Below are 16,860 nucleotides of genomic sequence, written 5' to 3'. Positions count from 1 at the left end.
GGGTGACAGACAATGAATAGAATAAACTAGTACTGTACAGAATAAATCACCAATATACTGTATGTTAGTCAGTAATAAGTGTTAGGGAGGAAAATAAAGGAGGAGGAATAGTGTATTATCTTGGGCTGCCATCACAAAATACCATAGACTGGGTAGCTTAAGCAACAGAAATTCATTTCTTCACAGGCTTGAAGGCTAGAAGTACAAGGTCAGGGCTCTGGCTTAAGCAACAGAAATTCACTTTTTCTCAATTCTGAGGGCTGGAAGTCCAATAATAAGGTTATGGCCGGTTCAGTTTCTGGTGAGGTCTCTCTTCCTGGCTTTCAGACAGCTAGCTGCCTTCTCCCTATGTCCCACTTGGTGGAGACAGTGATTGCAGTAGTGTCTTTTCTTTTTATAAGGGCACTATTCCATCATGAGGGCCACACCCTCATGACCTCATCTAAACATTACCTCCCAAAGGCCCCATCTCTATAAATACTATCACATTGGGAATTAGAGCTTCAACATATGAATTTGGGGAGGACACAGTACATTCCATAGAAGATAGGTAATGTGTGAGCAGAGGTGATCATGGTGCTGGAATAGCTGTTTGAAATGGGGTTGGGAAAAACAGAGCTGGAGGAATCAGGCTCCCTGACTTCAGACCATACTACAGAGCTACAGTGATCAAGACAGTATGATACTAGCACAAAAACAGAAATATAGATCAATGGAACAGGATAGAAAGCCCAGAGATAAACCCATGAACATATGGTCACCTTGTCTTTGATAAAGGAAGCAAGAATACACAATGGAGAAAAGACAGCCTCTTCAATGAGTGCTCCTGGGAAAACTGGACAGTGACATGTAAAAGAATGAAATTAGGACACTCCCTAACACCTTACACAAGAATAAACTCAAAATGGATTAAAGACCTAAATGTAAGGCTAGACACTATAGAACTCTTAGAGGAAAACATAGGCAGAACACTCTGTGACATGAATCACAGCAAGATCCTTTTTGACCCACCTTCTAGAGAAATGGAAATAAAAACAAAAATAAACAAATGGGACCTAATGAAACTTCAAAGCTTTTGCACAGCAAAGGAAACCATAAACAAGACAAAAAGGCAACCCTCAGAATGGGAGAAAATATTTGCAAATGAAGCAACTGACAAAGGATTAATCTCCAAAATATACGAGCAGTTCATGCAGCTCAATATCCAAAAAACAAACAACCCAATCCAAAAATGGGCAGAACACCTAAACAGACATTTCTCCAAGGAAGATACACAGATTGCCAACAAACACATGAAAGGATGCTCAACATCACTAATCATTAGAGAAATGCAAATCAAAACCACAATGAGGTATCACCTCACACCGGTCAGAATGGCCATCATCAAAAAATCTACAAACAAATGCTGGAGAGGGTGTGGAGAAAAGCGAATACTCTTGCACTGTTGGTAGGAATGTAAATTAATACAGCCACTATGGAGAACAGTATGGAGGTTCCTTAAAAAACTAAAAATAGAACTGCCATATAACCCAGCAATCCCACTACTGGGCATATACCCTGACAAAACCATAATTCAAAAAGAGTCATGTACCACAATGTTCATTGCAGCTCTATTTACAATAACTAGGACATGGAAGCAACCTAGGTGTCCATCGACAGATGAATGGATAAAGAAGATGTGGTACATATATGCAGTGGAATATTACTCAGCCATAAAAAGAAACGAAATTGAGTTATTTGTAGTGAGGTGGATGGACCTAGAGTCTGTCATACAGAGTGAAGTAAGTCAGAAAGAGAAAAACAAATACCGTATGCTAACACATATATATGGAATCTAAAAGAAAAAAAAGGTTCTGAAGAACATAGGGGCAGGACAGGAATAAAAACGCAGACGTGTCTTTATTCCCGTCTTACCCCTAGGTTCTTCATGACCTTTTTTTTTTTTTCAGCTCGGTGCTTTGTGATCACCTAGAGGGGTGGGATAGGGAGGGTGGGAGGGAGGGAGACGCAAGAGGGAAGAGATATGGGAACATATGTATATATATATATAACTGATTCACTTTGTTATAAAGCAGAAACTAACCATTGTAAAGCAATTATACTGCAATAAAGATGTTAAAAAAAAACAGGAAAAAAAAACAAAGAACGCAGATGTAGAGAATGGACTTGAGGACATGGGGAGGGGGAAGGGTAAGCTGGGACGAAGTGAGAGAGTGGCAGGGACATATATACACTACCAAATGTAAAGTAGATAGCTAGTGGGAAGCGGCTGCATAGCACAGGGAGATCAGCTCGGTGATTTGTGACCACCTGGAGGGGTTGGATAGGGAGGGTGGGAGGGAGACGCAGAGGGAGGAGATATGGGGATATATGTATAGCTGATTCACTTTGTTATACAGCAGAAACTAACACACCATTGTAAAGCAATTATACTCCAATAAAGATGTTAAAAAAAGAAAAAAAGAAATGGGGTTGGGTCAGAGGAGGTTTCACTGGGAAGATGGTATTTGAATGAAGACTTGAAATAAGTGAGAGAGTGAGCCATGTAGCTTCCCAGGAGGAAGAACCTTGCAGGCAGAGGGAATAGTAAGTACAAGTCCCTGAGGCAGTAGTGAGCCTGGTATTTGACGACCAGCAAGGAAATCAGTGTAATTGGATGGGGTAAGCAAGGGAAGGTGGAGGGTGCAAGGCTCTACAGCCCCGCAAAAAAAAAAAAGACTGGCTTTTGTCAGAGATGGAACACCACTGGAGGGTTTTGAGCTGAGGACTAGAGGAGTAACAGGATCTGAATTATGTTTGAAAAGAATGTGATCTACGGCTCCTACAAAGCAGTACAATCATATAATTTTGGAATACTTTAGTATAGTATATTGTTCAGAAGATAGACTAGTTCCTTTATTGTTTTGTTTCTAAATCAAGAAAACACCCCCAAATTAGAAAAAAAATGCCCTTTTTTTTTTAAATGTGAATTCTGAGATAAAGCATGTGTAAATGCCTAGTTAAATATAATCCTGTGATCCACTAGCATTTAAAAAGGATAAAAATAGGGTTATAGTAATAATATTATTTGTAGTTAATAATATGATATGTTATAATTTTATTTACTTGAAATAATCAGTTAAATTTAGGAAACACGTGTTCCACATATTCGGTTACCATAACAACTTGGGAGAAAAACTGAAGAACAGATGTTATATCAACCTGTTGATGTTTAATAGTATGACAGTTTTGAAATTATAGTTACAATGTTCAGATTTTAAATTTATATGTATATACCATACGTTGTCCTCGAAAGACCTTATTTAATTTTCCTTCTGTAAGTATCATTATACAATATGAATAGGTGTGAATAAGAGAAACTGTATGATAACCCAGGGTAGAAATTTACTTGAAAGATTTATTTTACAACTGAAAGCATTTATACTGAATTTTGTATTATTTCTTCTCTCACCAACTCTATGCCATCCTTTCCTTGGTGAGGGGGAAGAGGATGGAGAATAATAGAATATGTAGGAAAAACGATTAATTTGGACTTACTAGTTGTCTGGGGTTATGTTATTGTAGTCATAATTTTGAACAGGATTTATTTTTTAACGTTCTTAGAACTTGCAATGTCAGCTTTATTTGTAAACTATTTTTTAAATCTTGAGTTTCAACGTTACTACATTTAATATTTAGACATGAGAATCAGTGGCAGACTACAAATGCATTCATTTTAATCTCATTTTATTTCAAATTCTTTAAACTTTAAGGAAGCTGGGGATTTTAACTCGTGTGTAAATCATTCTTACACATTTATAATTGGACAAAGTAAATGCATAAATCATTAATATTATACATCTCATAAGTAGAAAATGTGAGTGTGTTTAACATTGAAGTGAAATGTCGTTGTTGGCCAATGTACACAAACATACACTGTTCACCTTGCAGAATTTCATTTTGTCTGACAAGAAGAGTGTTGAGGAAAAGGCAAATATCATAGCAGCTACTGTAATTGAATTGGCCTCTGAATCATATAAAGCCAGGAAGCCTGACAGTAACATTGTCTAAAACCTTAAAAAAATATTATGGTGCATGTGATGTGTATCTACTTGAGGCTGAAATGAATGGGCTATTAGAAAAAACTTGCTTTTATAGGGAAAGGGGAGAAAAGTAATGATATTTTTAGAAAAATATGTTTAAAATTTGAGGTGATTTTTTTTCCTTGAAACGTCTTGGTTTCTTTTTCAAAGGAAGCTTTTAATCTAATTATGAGGCTTCTTTGGCTTTAATTTTTTTTCCTGTCTTTTTTCCTTTTTTGAACTTAATTATTATAGTTTATATTTTTATGCATAAATAATTGCTGTTTTACTTGATATGTAGTACCTAGAAGAATCCTGATGTGTACCAGCAGTTGTTTTATAAATATTTCTATTATTACTGGGAATAAATACAGCCATTTCTTAATACCTGATTCTCATATGTTAAGAGTGGTTGATCATAAAATTTTATTTGAAAACTTTTCCATATTATTTTATCATTCCAGAGGATAATTGACCTGTGTCAAGGTGGCCTTAATTTTTAATTTTTTATATCTATTCAAAGTTTTAGTTATTTATACTTAATTAGACCACTTAAAAAATTAGTCAGACTCCAATTTCCATTGCAGTTTATGAAAGGAAATGAGTTAGAGGAGAAAAAAAAAAATTAAGGTAAAATCATGACTTACACAAATATAAAATGAACCACATCTGAGATTTTATTTAACTTATTATTAATGAGGGAGCCAGTAATATCTTACAACTAGTTCAGATGACTGTACAAGTAGGTGCAAAACTGATGCATTCATAAGGCAATAATCAGTTGCATTTCACCAGACATAGTTTTTCTGTGGACATAGCTTTTCTGTGGACAAGTATCATTTACATTGTTTTAAGTTTTCTACAACTTACAGAGTGGTAAAATCTCTCTAAAGCCATGAAAGGCTGGGATAATACCAAAGGATGCATTTGACAGGATACCAAATGATCTTCTCATGCCCATTTCAAATTCTTTCACAGTTTTCTCTGTTTTTATTTCCTATTGTCTTCCAGTAGCCTTTCAAGTTGATACCAAATCGAATCATCCTGTCAGACTAATAATAAACAGAAGTTTTGTTTTGTTATTTTTAAGTAGCCACATAGACATTATCCTTGTATTCTCTGTCTCTTAAAGTGGTAACCTACTGTTCTCATTATTTTCTGTTAAATTTGTTTCTAGTGAGTTTTTGCATTGAGATTATTGATGCTAAAATTTCAGATCTTTTGAAAAGTATATGCTTAACCTTCAGAAATCTAGGGAAAGAGTTGGAGATTGAGAGGGTGTAAAGAGACTGCTTTCATTTTTCAGAAGAAACATTTAAACCTCTCATGAGCCATTTAGAACTGAAGACGTAGATGTAAAATCAAGAATGAAGTTATAGAAATGCAAAAATGACAGAGGAAAAGGGAAGCTACAGAGGAAAAAGTTTTGTTCTAAAGAAAAATTTTTTAGTTTACCTTTTGATAATAAAAATTTTAAAACGTATGTAAAGATAGAGAATAATTTGAATAATTTAATAAACCCCCGTTTTTCACTTACATTCAGTAGTAGCAACCTTTTTATACACTTGCTTCATCTGCCTCTTCTCTTATTTCTTTCCCCAGAAGTATTTTAATGCAAATCCTAGACATGAGGGCTTTCCCTTCTAATTACTTCAGTATGTAGTTTAGAAAGTAGTATCATTTTCTTTCGTAATCATACCATTATCATAGCTAAGAAAATCAAGTAATTCTCCTCAACACAGTTAAGTATCCTGTGCATATTCAAATTTCTCTGTCTCAAAATATAGTTTTCTGATTGTTTTGTTCAAATCATAATCCATCAGTATCCATACACAGCATCTGGTTGCTGTGTCCCTTAAGTCTGACTTTAGAACAGTGCCCCTCCCCTCTGTTTTGTTTGTTTTTAAACATGTTGACATGTTGAATAGATCTAGTCCCACATTCTAGATTTATCTGCTTGCTTCTTAGTGATTTTGACCAACTTGTTTCTCTGTATACCTATAAGTGAAAGTTACGTTTTTGGCAAGAATATTTTATAGGTTGTGCAACTGTGCTTCATATTGCTTCACATCAGGATTCTCTTAATCTGGCTGCTCCATGTTTAGTGATGTCACGTTTGATCAGGGGCGTTGGATGGTGATGGCCTTAACGCCTCCTTTGGAAATGTGGTTTTCCCCCTTATGACCAGCAAGTGATTGTGGAGTGGTGATTTGGCACTCTGCAAAAGATCCAGTTCTTTAGCAACCTGAGAAGTGTTTTGATTAAGGAAATATCATCCTCCTCTGTCTCTAAAGGCTTAGCTAAATGTGTGTCTTCAGGAGGAATTAGAACAGTGAAGAAGGAACTCAGACCAGCCAAGTCAACTCTAACGGAATAAAAGATGTTGCAGCCACATTTTTCTCCTACTCAAGAGTAGATTTAAGATGTAAGTAAGGGCTTCCCTGGTGGTGCAGTGGTTGAGAGTCCACCTGCCGATGCAGGGGACACGGGTTCGTGCCCCGGGCTGGGAAGATCCCACATGCCGCGGAGCGGCTGGGCCCGTGAGCCATGGCCGCTGAGCCTGCGCATCTGGAGCCTGTGCTCCGCAACGGTAGAGGCCACAACAGTGAGAGGTCCGCATACCGCAAAAAAAAAAAAAAAAAAAAAAAAAAAAAAAAAAAGATGTAGGTAAGACAGATTTTTTAAAAAAATCAGAATGATGATGAGTGCATAAGAGTTGGCAAGAAAGGAAAGTTGATCATAGGTAATTGTATTTAACAGACTAGGTAGTGTCTGAGTGTCCTTAACTAATACCACCACAAAGACCCTCGTCTAAACTAAATCCAACAATAACAACCAAAAAACAAAGCCTCTGAAATGCCCATTTTCCCCCAGTAAGATAAGCTTCAAAGAGTAGAAAAATCTTAAAAACAAAACCAAATCTCAAATCTCAGTGTAATTTAAAAATGTTACTTCATTGGAGAGGACAGCCTAGGTGATGAAAACTACAGAAACAGCCTGACGTGAAGCTGGCATGATAAGGCTGACTTAACTACATTGAAAGTGACAGAAGAAGAATGACTTTACAAATGTAAGATACATCCATTTCAAAAACTTGCTAAACTTGTGAATACAGCAGAGAAGCTTGTAAAACTTTCATTGGAGGTTGTAAAGAGAAGATTTGATGCTCCAGAGCAAAGACTCATTGATGCTTGGAGATAGAGGAACATAGCACAACCAAATTAAAACACCCAAAGCTAAAAAGTGTCTAAACGATGGAAGCATACTGAAGACACAAGGAAATCCAAACTGCATTAACAGTGGTAAGGATTCATTCATGTCTTTATTTCTTTGACTTTGGTTTCTATATCCATTTTTTGATGTAGATAGCATTTCTAAAGATAGGTTTTTAGAAGAATCCCAGAGCATCATGCATGAGAAGCCTGATATGAACATCCCTATATAGTTAAATTTATCAAGTGTTTAATCGTCATTGCAAAGATAGGCTCTTAAAGATGCCAAGGTATAAAGAGAAAATTTAAAAACAATAGTAAGAATGACTTTGGATCTTACTTTTCAGACTTTGGAGAACTGTAAGGGTTTAAGGGGGAAAGAAACAAAACCAACCAACCAAACAGAAGCCAGTGGAGCTAATACACTTTGCTATGGTATCCAGCCAAACCAACTTTTCTTTCTTTTAAGGTGGAAGATCCCTTAATAAATGAAACACATAAAACAATATGTCAGTGAAGTGCTCAGTAGCAGTAGTGCTCTTTACAGAATCCACTGACTCTCGAGAATTAGGTAAAATGTATAGTTTAGTTTGTTTATATATGATTGTGATTATAGCTTGCACCCTGCTGTTCTTAGAAAACCACAGATCATGTAAAGGAATTAACAAAGAAATGAGTTGAATAGGACAAAAATAAGATTTAACCAACATTAGAGACTAAATGCTTGGAAATAGATGTATATTTCCTTCTTAAATGTGCATAAATCTTTTATAGCAATATTGGTCATACAACTTTTTTGGACAAAAAATATGTGTATGTAATATAAAAAATGTTATGGTTCAAATTGTCAGAACACAGTACATTAAAATTAGCATAACAAAAAATAAAAGATGGGTGAAAGTTAAAATAAAATTGTGTATAAGGCAAGAGAGAAATCCATAAAAAATAAGAGCAGTGATATAGCTATGTTTTCATGGGTTGCTGTCAAACTGATTTGTAAAGGAAATTTTATCGATTTAAATGTCTATATTAATAAGACAGAAGAGAAAAGAAATAGAGTAATGTGTCCCAGATAGGGAAAATACCATTAATAAAATTAAGCAGAAATAAGCAAAATTACAATAGTTGTTTCTTTGGAAAATTTAGTCAAAGTGAGAATCATTGGTTAGTTAGACAAAGAATGAAATGTAACTATGATCAGGAGAGGAGCTACAATAATTAACACACAGGAGGACCAAAAATACTTCGAAGAATGTTATTTTTAGTTGGATATTAGTTAATGGGCCAGGTCAAAATCAGAAATAAAGTGTGTGCATGCATGAGTGTGTGTGTGTTTGTGAGTATTGCCAAAATGGATGCAGCTAGAAGTAGAAATTATAACTAGAATGAACCTCCTCAAATTAAATTTTGAGGAAAGTAAGGTGTAATTAAATCAAATAAATAAAAACAACTGTATTAGAAACCCAAAGAGTCATAACAAATAAGTAGAGAAAAGGACACCTAGCCCTGATGGGGATTAACTTTGGAGAATTTTTTTAAAAGTTCAAAGAACAAATGTTCGGTGAATAATTAATTCTAGCTTCAAAATATAGAAAGGGGCATTGTTAATTATTTGATGAGCAAAATGTTAATCATTTTGTGAGTAAAAAGATTTTGTTTTGACAATTTGATAAGAACAACACCTTTAAAAGAATTTATGGACTGGTGTCATTAACCAGCCAACCATACAGTACTGCTTAACAATAATGATTTACAGTGAGCAAGTAAACTGTCCTCAGATGCATGGGCAGCATAATAAAAGAAGCTATTAACACAGAGGAGGAAATCTAGGACTCATCTTTAATTTCTCTCTTCCCTTCCTCTCTGTATCTTGCCAACTAGAAAATTTTGTCGACAGCCTCCACAAGGCATTAGGGATGTATTCCCTTCTCCATCAGCATTGCTACTGCCCTAGTAAAAGTCACCATCATCTCTTCCCTAGGTTAACTGCAGCCATCTCCTATTTTAATCTTCTTGTTCCACTTTTCACCTCAATCCCTAACAACGTATTTTCAATACAGTAGCCAGAATGCTCTTTTTAATGTCATTCCCATGCTTTCAGTGGTTTCTCATTTAACTTTGAATAAAAATCCAAACTCCTTACTTGGTCTTTAAATCATGTAATTTGGCCACTGCCTGCCTCTCCAGCTTTTTCACGTGCCACTCTCCCCAGGTTTTCCTTGATTCCAGCTATTTCACGTGGAGCCTCTTTCCTCCTTACAACCCCTCTACTTGCCGATTTCTCAGCCTGGAACATTCTTCCCTCAGCTCTTTACACAAATGTTATGTGCCTAGGGAGGCTTTTTCTGATCCCCCAATCTGCAATAGCCTCTCTTCCATGCAGTCATTCTGTAATTTTACTGTTTACTGCAGTTTACTGTAAGTTTACTGTTTACTGCAGTTTACTGTAAGTTTACTGTTTACTGCAGTTTACTGTTTAATTTCTTTGTGTACTTAACTAAAGTTCCCTTGTTTACTTATTATCTGTCTCCTCCCCCAGAATGTAAGGCCCCTTTTCACTGCTATATCCGTAGTGCCTGAGACCATTTCTGAGATACTTAGCGAATATTTGTTAAATTATTGCATGATGGTAATAATAGGAAAGGTAAGTAATAAAATACTGTGTTAAAAATAGAAAAATTGGGCAATGCAGTTGAATAACAGTTACATTCTCTCAGAAGTTTAGCATGCAGCAGATTAATAGTCCATGATGGGAAAAGAATGCTTATAGGAAGTAGTGAAAAAATAGCAGTGGTCTAAGGAGTTTGGGGTTTTAATCTGACCCACTCACCTAACTTTGAGGTAGCTACCTAATCTAACATTCAGCTTTCTTCATCTGTAATATTAGGATAGCAATAAGTCCTGGATGTTTTATGTATGTACTTGTATGTTTGTGGGGTAAGGTCCTGCCTCCTTCCCTCCCTCCCTCCCTTATAAGACACTTTAATGATAAGTATTCAACACTGAGCCCAAGATTTCAAAAGTGGTTCATATCATAATACCAATTTAGATAACAGGTAAAATGCCTGGCACAGTGCAAGGTACATAGAAAATGAACAGTAAATGTTAGTTCCTTTTACTCCTAGTTGGAATCTTTAGGCTGGCTAATCCCATAATCCCATATTTAACTCTAGATCTTACATGGGATTCTTTTTTTTTTTAATTAATTTATTTATTTGTATGTTTATTTTTGGCTGTGTTGGGTCTTCGTTTCTGTGCGAGGGCTTTCTCTAGTTGCGGCAAGCGGGGGTCACTCTTAATCGTGGTGCGCGGGCCTCTCACTATTGTGGCCTCTCTTGTTGCGGAGCACAGGCTCCAGCTGCGCAGGCTCAGTAGTTGTGGCTCACGGGCCCACTTGCTCTGCAGCACGTGGGATCTTCCCAGACCAGGGCTCGAACCTATGTCCCCTGCATTGGCAGGCAGATTCTCAACCACTGCGCTGCCAGGGAAGCCCTACATGGGATTCTTAGAATTGTATATTCTTATTATGAGAGTGTGTTCCTGTTTTCTCTTAGAATGTAAACTCTTAAGAGTGTTTTTCTTATGACATTTATCATAACCATTTATTCATAGCTTGTGTTCTATAAATGTTTGTTTAAAATTCAGCCTGCATTTATTAAGTACCTATTATGTGCAGTGCATGAAGTTAAACACAGAAAACAAAGGAAATAGAAAGGCATATTCTAGCTGTAGAGTGGGAAAACATTGCTTACTTTAAAAGAGATGAAGGCATATTTACTAAGATTTGAATTTATAAAAAATAAAAGATGTTGACACGGCAAAATGTAATAAAATTAATGTGGAAACGAAAGTGAGAAAAGAATATTTTACCAACATATGCGATAAAATCTTACTATGCAAAGCAGGTGAAGATTTGATGGAAATATGTGTGGTCTGTAACAGGATTCTGCTTGATGGGTAGAGGAGAAAAACAGTTCACAGATGAACAAACAGTAACAGAAAACCTTTATAAAGTATGTATAGTTTTTCTAGCAATTAAGGAAATGTAGCTCAGACATCTCCAAAGTGCATTTTATTCAGTAAAAGATTTACTCAAGAAACATATAATGTGGTGCAAAAAAAAAAAAAAAACCAAAAAACAAAAAACCCCATTAGTACATGTAATGCAAAAGTATTAAAAACAACAAAAGTGTGTTCTAATCCCTTTTTTCTAAGCCTTTTTATCAGTACTTCCATGCCAGCTTTTTAAAAAACAGACTTTATTTTTAAGAGCAATTTTAGATTCATAGCAAAATTGAGTGGAAGGTAGAGATTTCCCATCTACCTCTTGCTTCCATATGGAAACAGGCTCCCCCCACTATCAAAATCCTGCACCAGAGTGCTACATTTGTTACACTAGTTCAACCTACATTGCCCCATTATTACGACCCAAAGTCCATAGTTTACATTAGGGTTCACTCTTAGTGTTGTACATTCAATGGGTTTTGACAAATGTATAATGACATGTGTTTATCATTATAGTACCACATAGAGTAGTTTCATTGCCCTGAAAATGCTCTCTGCTCTGCCTGTTCCTCCCTGTCTTCCCCCCAGCCCCTGACAACCATGGATCTTTTTAGTGTCTCCATAGTTTTGCCTTTTCCAGAATGTCATGTATGTAACTAGGGTCATACGCTAGGTAGCCTTTGCAGATTAGCTTTTGTTTTTTCACTTAAAAACATACATTTAAGGTTCTTCCATGTCTTTTTATGACTTGATAAAAGCCATAAAAGTAGCCAGCACTATTTCTTATTAGTGCTGAATAATATTTCATTGTCTGCTCACATCACAGGTATGCAGCAACCTACTAAAGGACATCCTGGTTGCTTCCAATTTTGGCAATTACAAGTGAATAAACAAACGCTAAGCCGTTTTTTGTTTCCTACCAGTCACTTAACCTCTCTAGGGCTCAATTTCTTCTCTGTAAAATTTAACTGATGATTTCTAAGGATTCTGAGGTTTGAAATTATGTGGTTATCTAGATAGAAATCATAAAATCTTATGTTCTGTTGATTATGAATAACTCAGGTATGTATGTACGCGGATGACATTATAAGGTGGTAAAGCCTTTCTGGTGAAAGCAGTCTGGTCCTATATAACAAAAATTATACTCTATTCTTACTCTTTGATTAGATCATTCTATTTTAGGGGGTCTCCCTCAAGTAAACCCAAATGGAGGTTAGAAAAATAACATCTTTTTTTTAAACAAAGGTTTTCATAGCGGGGTAATTTATAAAACCCACATAAAACAAAACTATGGAAACAATTCAAATGCCCAGTCGTGGGGAAACGCAAAGTAAATTGCATGAGGGCAGGGATCATGACTTCGTTCTGATCAATGTGTACCTAGCACCTTACTCAGTGTGACGTTCTAAATATTTGTTGAATGTGAAAGTCCTGAATAAAATCATTTAAGGGAAAGAGAAGAGCTTTTACTGAACATAAAAGGTTGTAGGATATGGCACTCTTCTCTTTGTTTGCTGCTTTGCATCTCTCATTGCTAAATTCAGCTGTGCCAGCTACTACCTGCTGAACTCCACACCTGGCCCTTTACTGATACCAGTGAAGGCCTTAGGCATGTGATGTAGCAGCCGTGACAGGTTGGCTTCTCACTTGGAAAAGAACATCAACATGGTTGTAAAGGAGTTAAAGCAAGAGTAAACTGTACGTCCCAGTTTTGACAGGACAGTCTCAGTTTATGCCTGATGTCTCAGTGTAAATCTTATTTTAATAGCATTTCCTTTCACTCCCAAAGGTATCCTTGTTTGGACAGTAGGTCACCATTTAGCTGAGGGTCTGAATTTCTTTTTACTTTAGTGCTATAGCTGGGAAACATTTTCTTCCTTTTTTCAGTTCAATTTACTTTAACTAACATTTATTTAACGCTCAATACATATTAAATCTACTGTATTGTGAGATACAAAGAAATTTCAGACAAGGCCCCTATCACCAAAGAATTTCACTGTAATGCTTTTTCCTCTTCAGTTTATTTTGGTAACTTATAGCCTCATTCAGGGTCAAAGGTCTCCTAGACCCAAGCTCTTGCCCTGGCCTCGACCATTTAAAAAGACCCTTTTCTGGCTTGCCTCTGGTTGCATGCCCCCCTCTCCCATGGGAGCTAAGGGAGTAGTCCGTTTTAAGAACCTGTGCCCTCACCACATGGCACTCTGGTATTTGGGATAGTGGAATTCCTCGCCCAAACACTTTGGAGCCCGCTTTCAGGGCCTGTGTGGACCTCTTCCTTTGGACGCACGCACACAAGGTCCCTCACTGTGCCAGGTAGGCCAGGGGTGGGAGGAGAAGGGAGTGGACAGCAGGCCAGTGGCAGCAGCAGCTGGGGTAGGCTCCCTGCAACCTTACATGTGAAATTAAAGAATTCTAATTTTGTACTTGGCTGTCTGAGTCATTTTTTTAAAAAAGGTACAGCTACTTTTTTTTTTAATATTAATTAATTAATTAATTTCTTTCTGGCTGCATTGCGTCTTAGTTGCAGCACACGGGATCTTTTGTTGTGGTGCGCGGGCTTCTCTCTAGGTGGGGCACGGGCTCTGTAGTTGCGGTGCGCGGGCTTAGTTGACCCCGCGACATGTGGGATCTTAGTTGCCCAACCAGGGATTGAACCCGCGTCCCCTGCATTGGAACGTGGATTCTCAACCACTGGACCACCAGGAACGTCCCCGTCAGAGTCATTTTGATTGTCTGTTCCTCAAAGTAGAATAGAACATTTTTTTATGTAGTCATTTTAGATGTTTAAATATATGGTATCTGAGCCTCCATTTGCATTCTGACCATGGACCCCACAAATATCAGGAGCAGGCCCACTCAGAGGAAAACCCAAAATCCGCAGCGTGACCTGTGAGATCCCGCAGTCTGCTCCTGCCTCCTTCCCGCCTCTGCTGCAGCTGCCCTGGCTTCCTCCACAGCATTCCAGCCATGCTCCCTTCTCAGGTTCTGGCACTCACTGCTGCTTCTTGGAATTCTCTTCTTCTAGGTACCCATGCGACCTCTTCCCTCAGGTCCTTGTCCTTTAGGTCTTCTCCCCACTACTCCAAGTCATTATTTTATCAGTAAGAACTTACATTTTTAAAACTTTCCTACTCCCGAAGCACTGACTCTCCCCTGCCCTGCTTTTCCTCCCTTAACATGCATCACTATGAAACATTTAGAAGTAGTAAAAACCTAAACTAGCTTTTCCCCTTAAACATCTTTCTTTTAAAACCCCTTAGGTATTAAGACTTTTTTCCCTTAAAAAAAATTGCTATTTTAGTTTTCATGTCTTAAAGTCATTCGTGTACCCGCTTTGAAGAAGCACATAGTTCTCTAAGGCTAGTGCTTAAACCGGCAGTCTCCTTATCCTGCCTTCAGTTTCAAGGGTAACCATTTGCAACTCTATTAAATGATTCTTTTGGTACTTCCCACCTTATCTGTATAACGTGCTTATATTGCTACTTCCTAACTTTTCGGTTTTAGGTATTATCTATTTCTTTTCCCCCATAGAGGATGAGAATTAAGTTCTCCCTTGCCACTGTCACACCCTGTGCATACACACACATGTATCCAGCTCTCCCCCTTCCCAATATGGTTAAGTTGTGATTTTGGTTAGATAAAGATGCAGTTTTTAAAAACTGTAAACACTAATCACAGCTGAGCCATGTCGTATACTGTACTTACTTTTCCCTGCATCGTTTTATTTTTCCTGGAGTTAAAAGTTGTCATGATTTTGATTTGCTTTCTTTGCTAGGTTATCAGCATCATTTCCACCCCAGACTGTCCCAGTCATGTATATCTTCTTTCAGTATGTTCACATCTATTTTCTGTTGTTTTCTCTCTCTTGAAAAAAATCTCTCTGCATCTTCAGATATTCTCTAATCTGAATAATGTTCTCAGGATTGGCTCGAGTTTGACAAATCTCTGCGTCTTCAGATATTCTCTAATCTGAATAATGTTCTCAGGATTGGCTCGAGTTTGACAAATCGAGTTTGATATTCTCTAATCTGAATAATGTTCTCAGGATTGGCTCGAGTTTGACAAATCATACTTCCAAGAAGCCTTATTTATCCCCAATAGGACAGTGGGCAGCCATTGCTAATACAGTTGTTTTTTGCAGATATCTTATTATATAAACAAATCATGTAGATATAACTATTTACTATGAATTTATATATGGTTCTCTTTCATATGTTGTAGTTAAGATACCTTTTATTGTAAAAATACAGAATGTATTCTTATATTTCATTGTTTCACATAGAGCATATTAGGAATTACTGGAATAACCTTAATTAATTTATATATGTGTATATATTCTGTGTTGTATTCTTTCTTTGTAGGCACTCAAAATTAGAGAGAGCTGTAATTGCCCACCACTTTCTGGAACAGACCCTCGATTACTGTTCAAACTTAGCATGAAGAATTTTCTTGAAGAAGCAGAGAAAGAAGACCTAAATATCACTGTTAAACCGAAAATGGATACTCTCCCCATTCAAAACGAGAAGCAAATAGCATTAACGTGTATAGTTGAGAAAAGAACTGGCAGTTGAATTAAAATTTATGAGACACCAGATACATGAAGAATGCAGTAATCCTTATCGTTTTCATGTTACTTTTTTAAAAATATTGTTTGAAATGAAAAAAAAAAGAGGATACTCAGGGTCAAATCATGTATATTACAGGTATTATCTAAATTCTTATACTAGGTATTTTTCATAAAATATTGATATATTTTAATCTATTTTAAAATATCTTCAATGAGGAAGATGTCACAGAATAAATTTATATTACACATTTTACTCTGTTGTATACTTTTTTTTTTTTTTTTTTTTTTTTTTTGGCGGTACGCGGGCCTCTCACTGTTGTGGCCTCTCCCGTTGCGGAGCACAGCCTCCGGATGCGCAGGCTCAGCGGCCATGGCTTACGGGCCCAGCCGCTCCTCGGCATGTGGGATCTTCCCGGACCAGGGCATGAACCCGTGTCCCCTGCATCGGCAGGTGGACTCTCAACCCCTGCACCACCAGGGAAGCCCTCTGTTGTATACTTTTGATTTGGAGGGCAGAACTCTAGTGGATGAAGAATCAGAATATCAGAATGTGCAGTAATTGTTACTGTCGAGAGGGTTCCAGCTGAGCCTAAACTGCATTTCAGAGTCTGGATGGTTATGATGAACTGGGAACCTGACAGTCTGAAATATGCAGAAATTGGTTTGCATTAGGGTGGGATTATATGGAATAGGGGACCTTGAGATAGAGAGATTCCTGGTCCTTGCTTATGGCCGATGAGGGATTAAGAAGAAGCTGAAGAAGCTTTTTTCATAGGGAGGCACAAGTAGTGCTGTTTGCGGTCCAAGTGGCCAAGGGAGAAAATGGGGAGAGGATCATCTCTGCATACATAGTGTGCTTGTGTTGCACTGAAGTCTTAACAGGAAGTCATGTCACCTTGGCCTCTTGACGGTATTAGTTTGGGTATCTCTAGGGTTCTCAGAGAAAACACAACCAGCGTATTCTCATTGAGGATCACCAGGAGACGCAGGGGCGAGGCGCGGCCCCCAAGTTGAT

At 37.3% G+C, this 16,860-nt stretch overlaps 1 protein-coding gene across 3 annotated transcripts in view; it reads left to right on the top strand.

Annotated features, from left to right (window-relative positions):
• The window catches only part of OMA1 (OMA1 zinc metallopeptidase), a 74,016-nt gene extending 57,890 nt beyond the window's left edge, over positions 1-16,126 (top strand). For all 3 annotated transcript variants that reach the window (XM_060005489.1, XM_060005470.1, XM_060005480.1), the window contains exon 9: positions 15,640-16,126. In XM_060005489.1, coding sequence (XP_059861472.1) covers positions 15,640-15,849 — 210 coding nt within the window. In that variant the 3' untranslated portion in view covers positions 15,850-16,126. The remainder of the gene's footprint in view (positions 1-15,639) is intronic.
• Positions 16,127-16,860: the final 734 nt, after the last annotated feature.

The sequence above is a fragment of the Delphinus delphis genome, chromosome 1, assembly GCF_949987515.2.
Source record: "Delphinus delphis chromosome 1, mDelDel1.2, whole genome shotgun sequence".
Lineage (NCBI taxonomy): Eukaryota > Metazoa > Chordata > Mammalia > Artiodactyla > Delphinidae > Delphinus > Delphinus delphis.
This window is presented reverse-complemented; position numbering and strand designations above follow the sequence as displayed.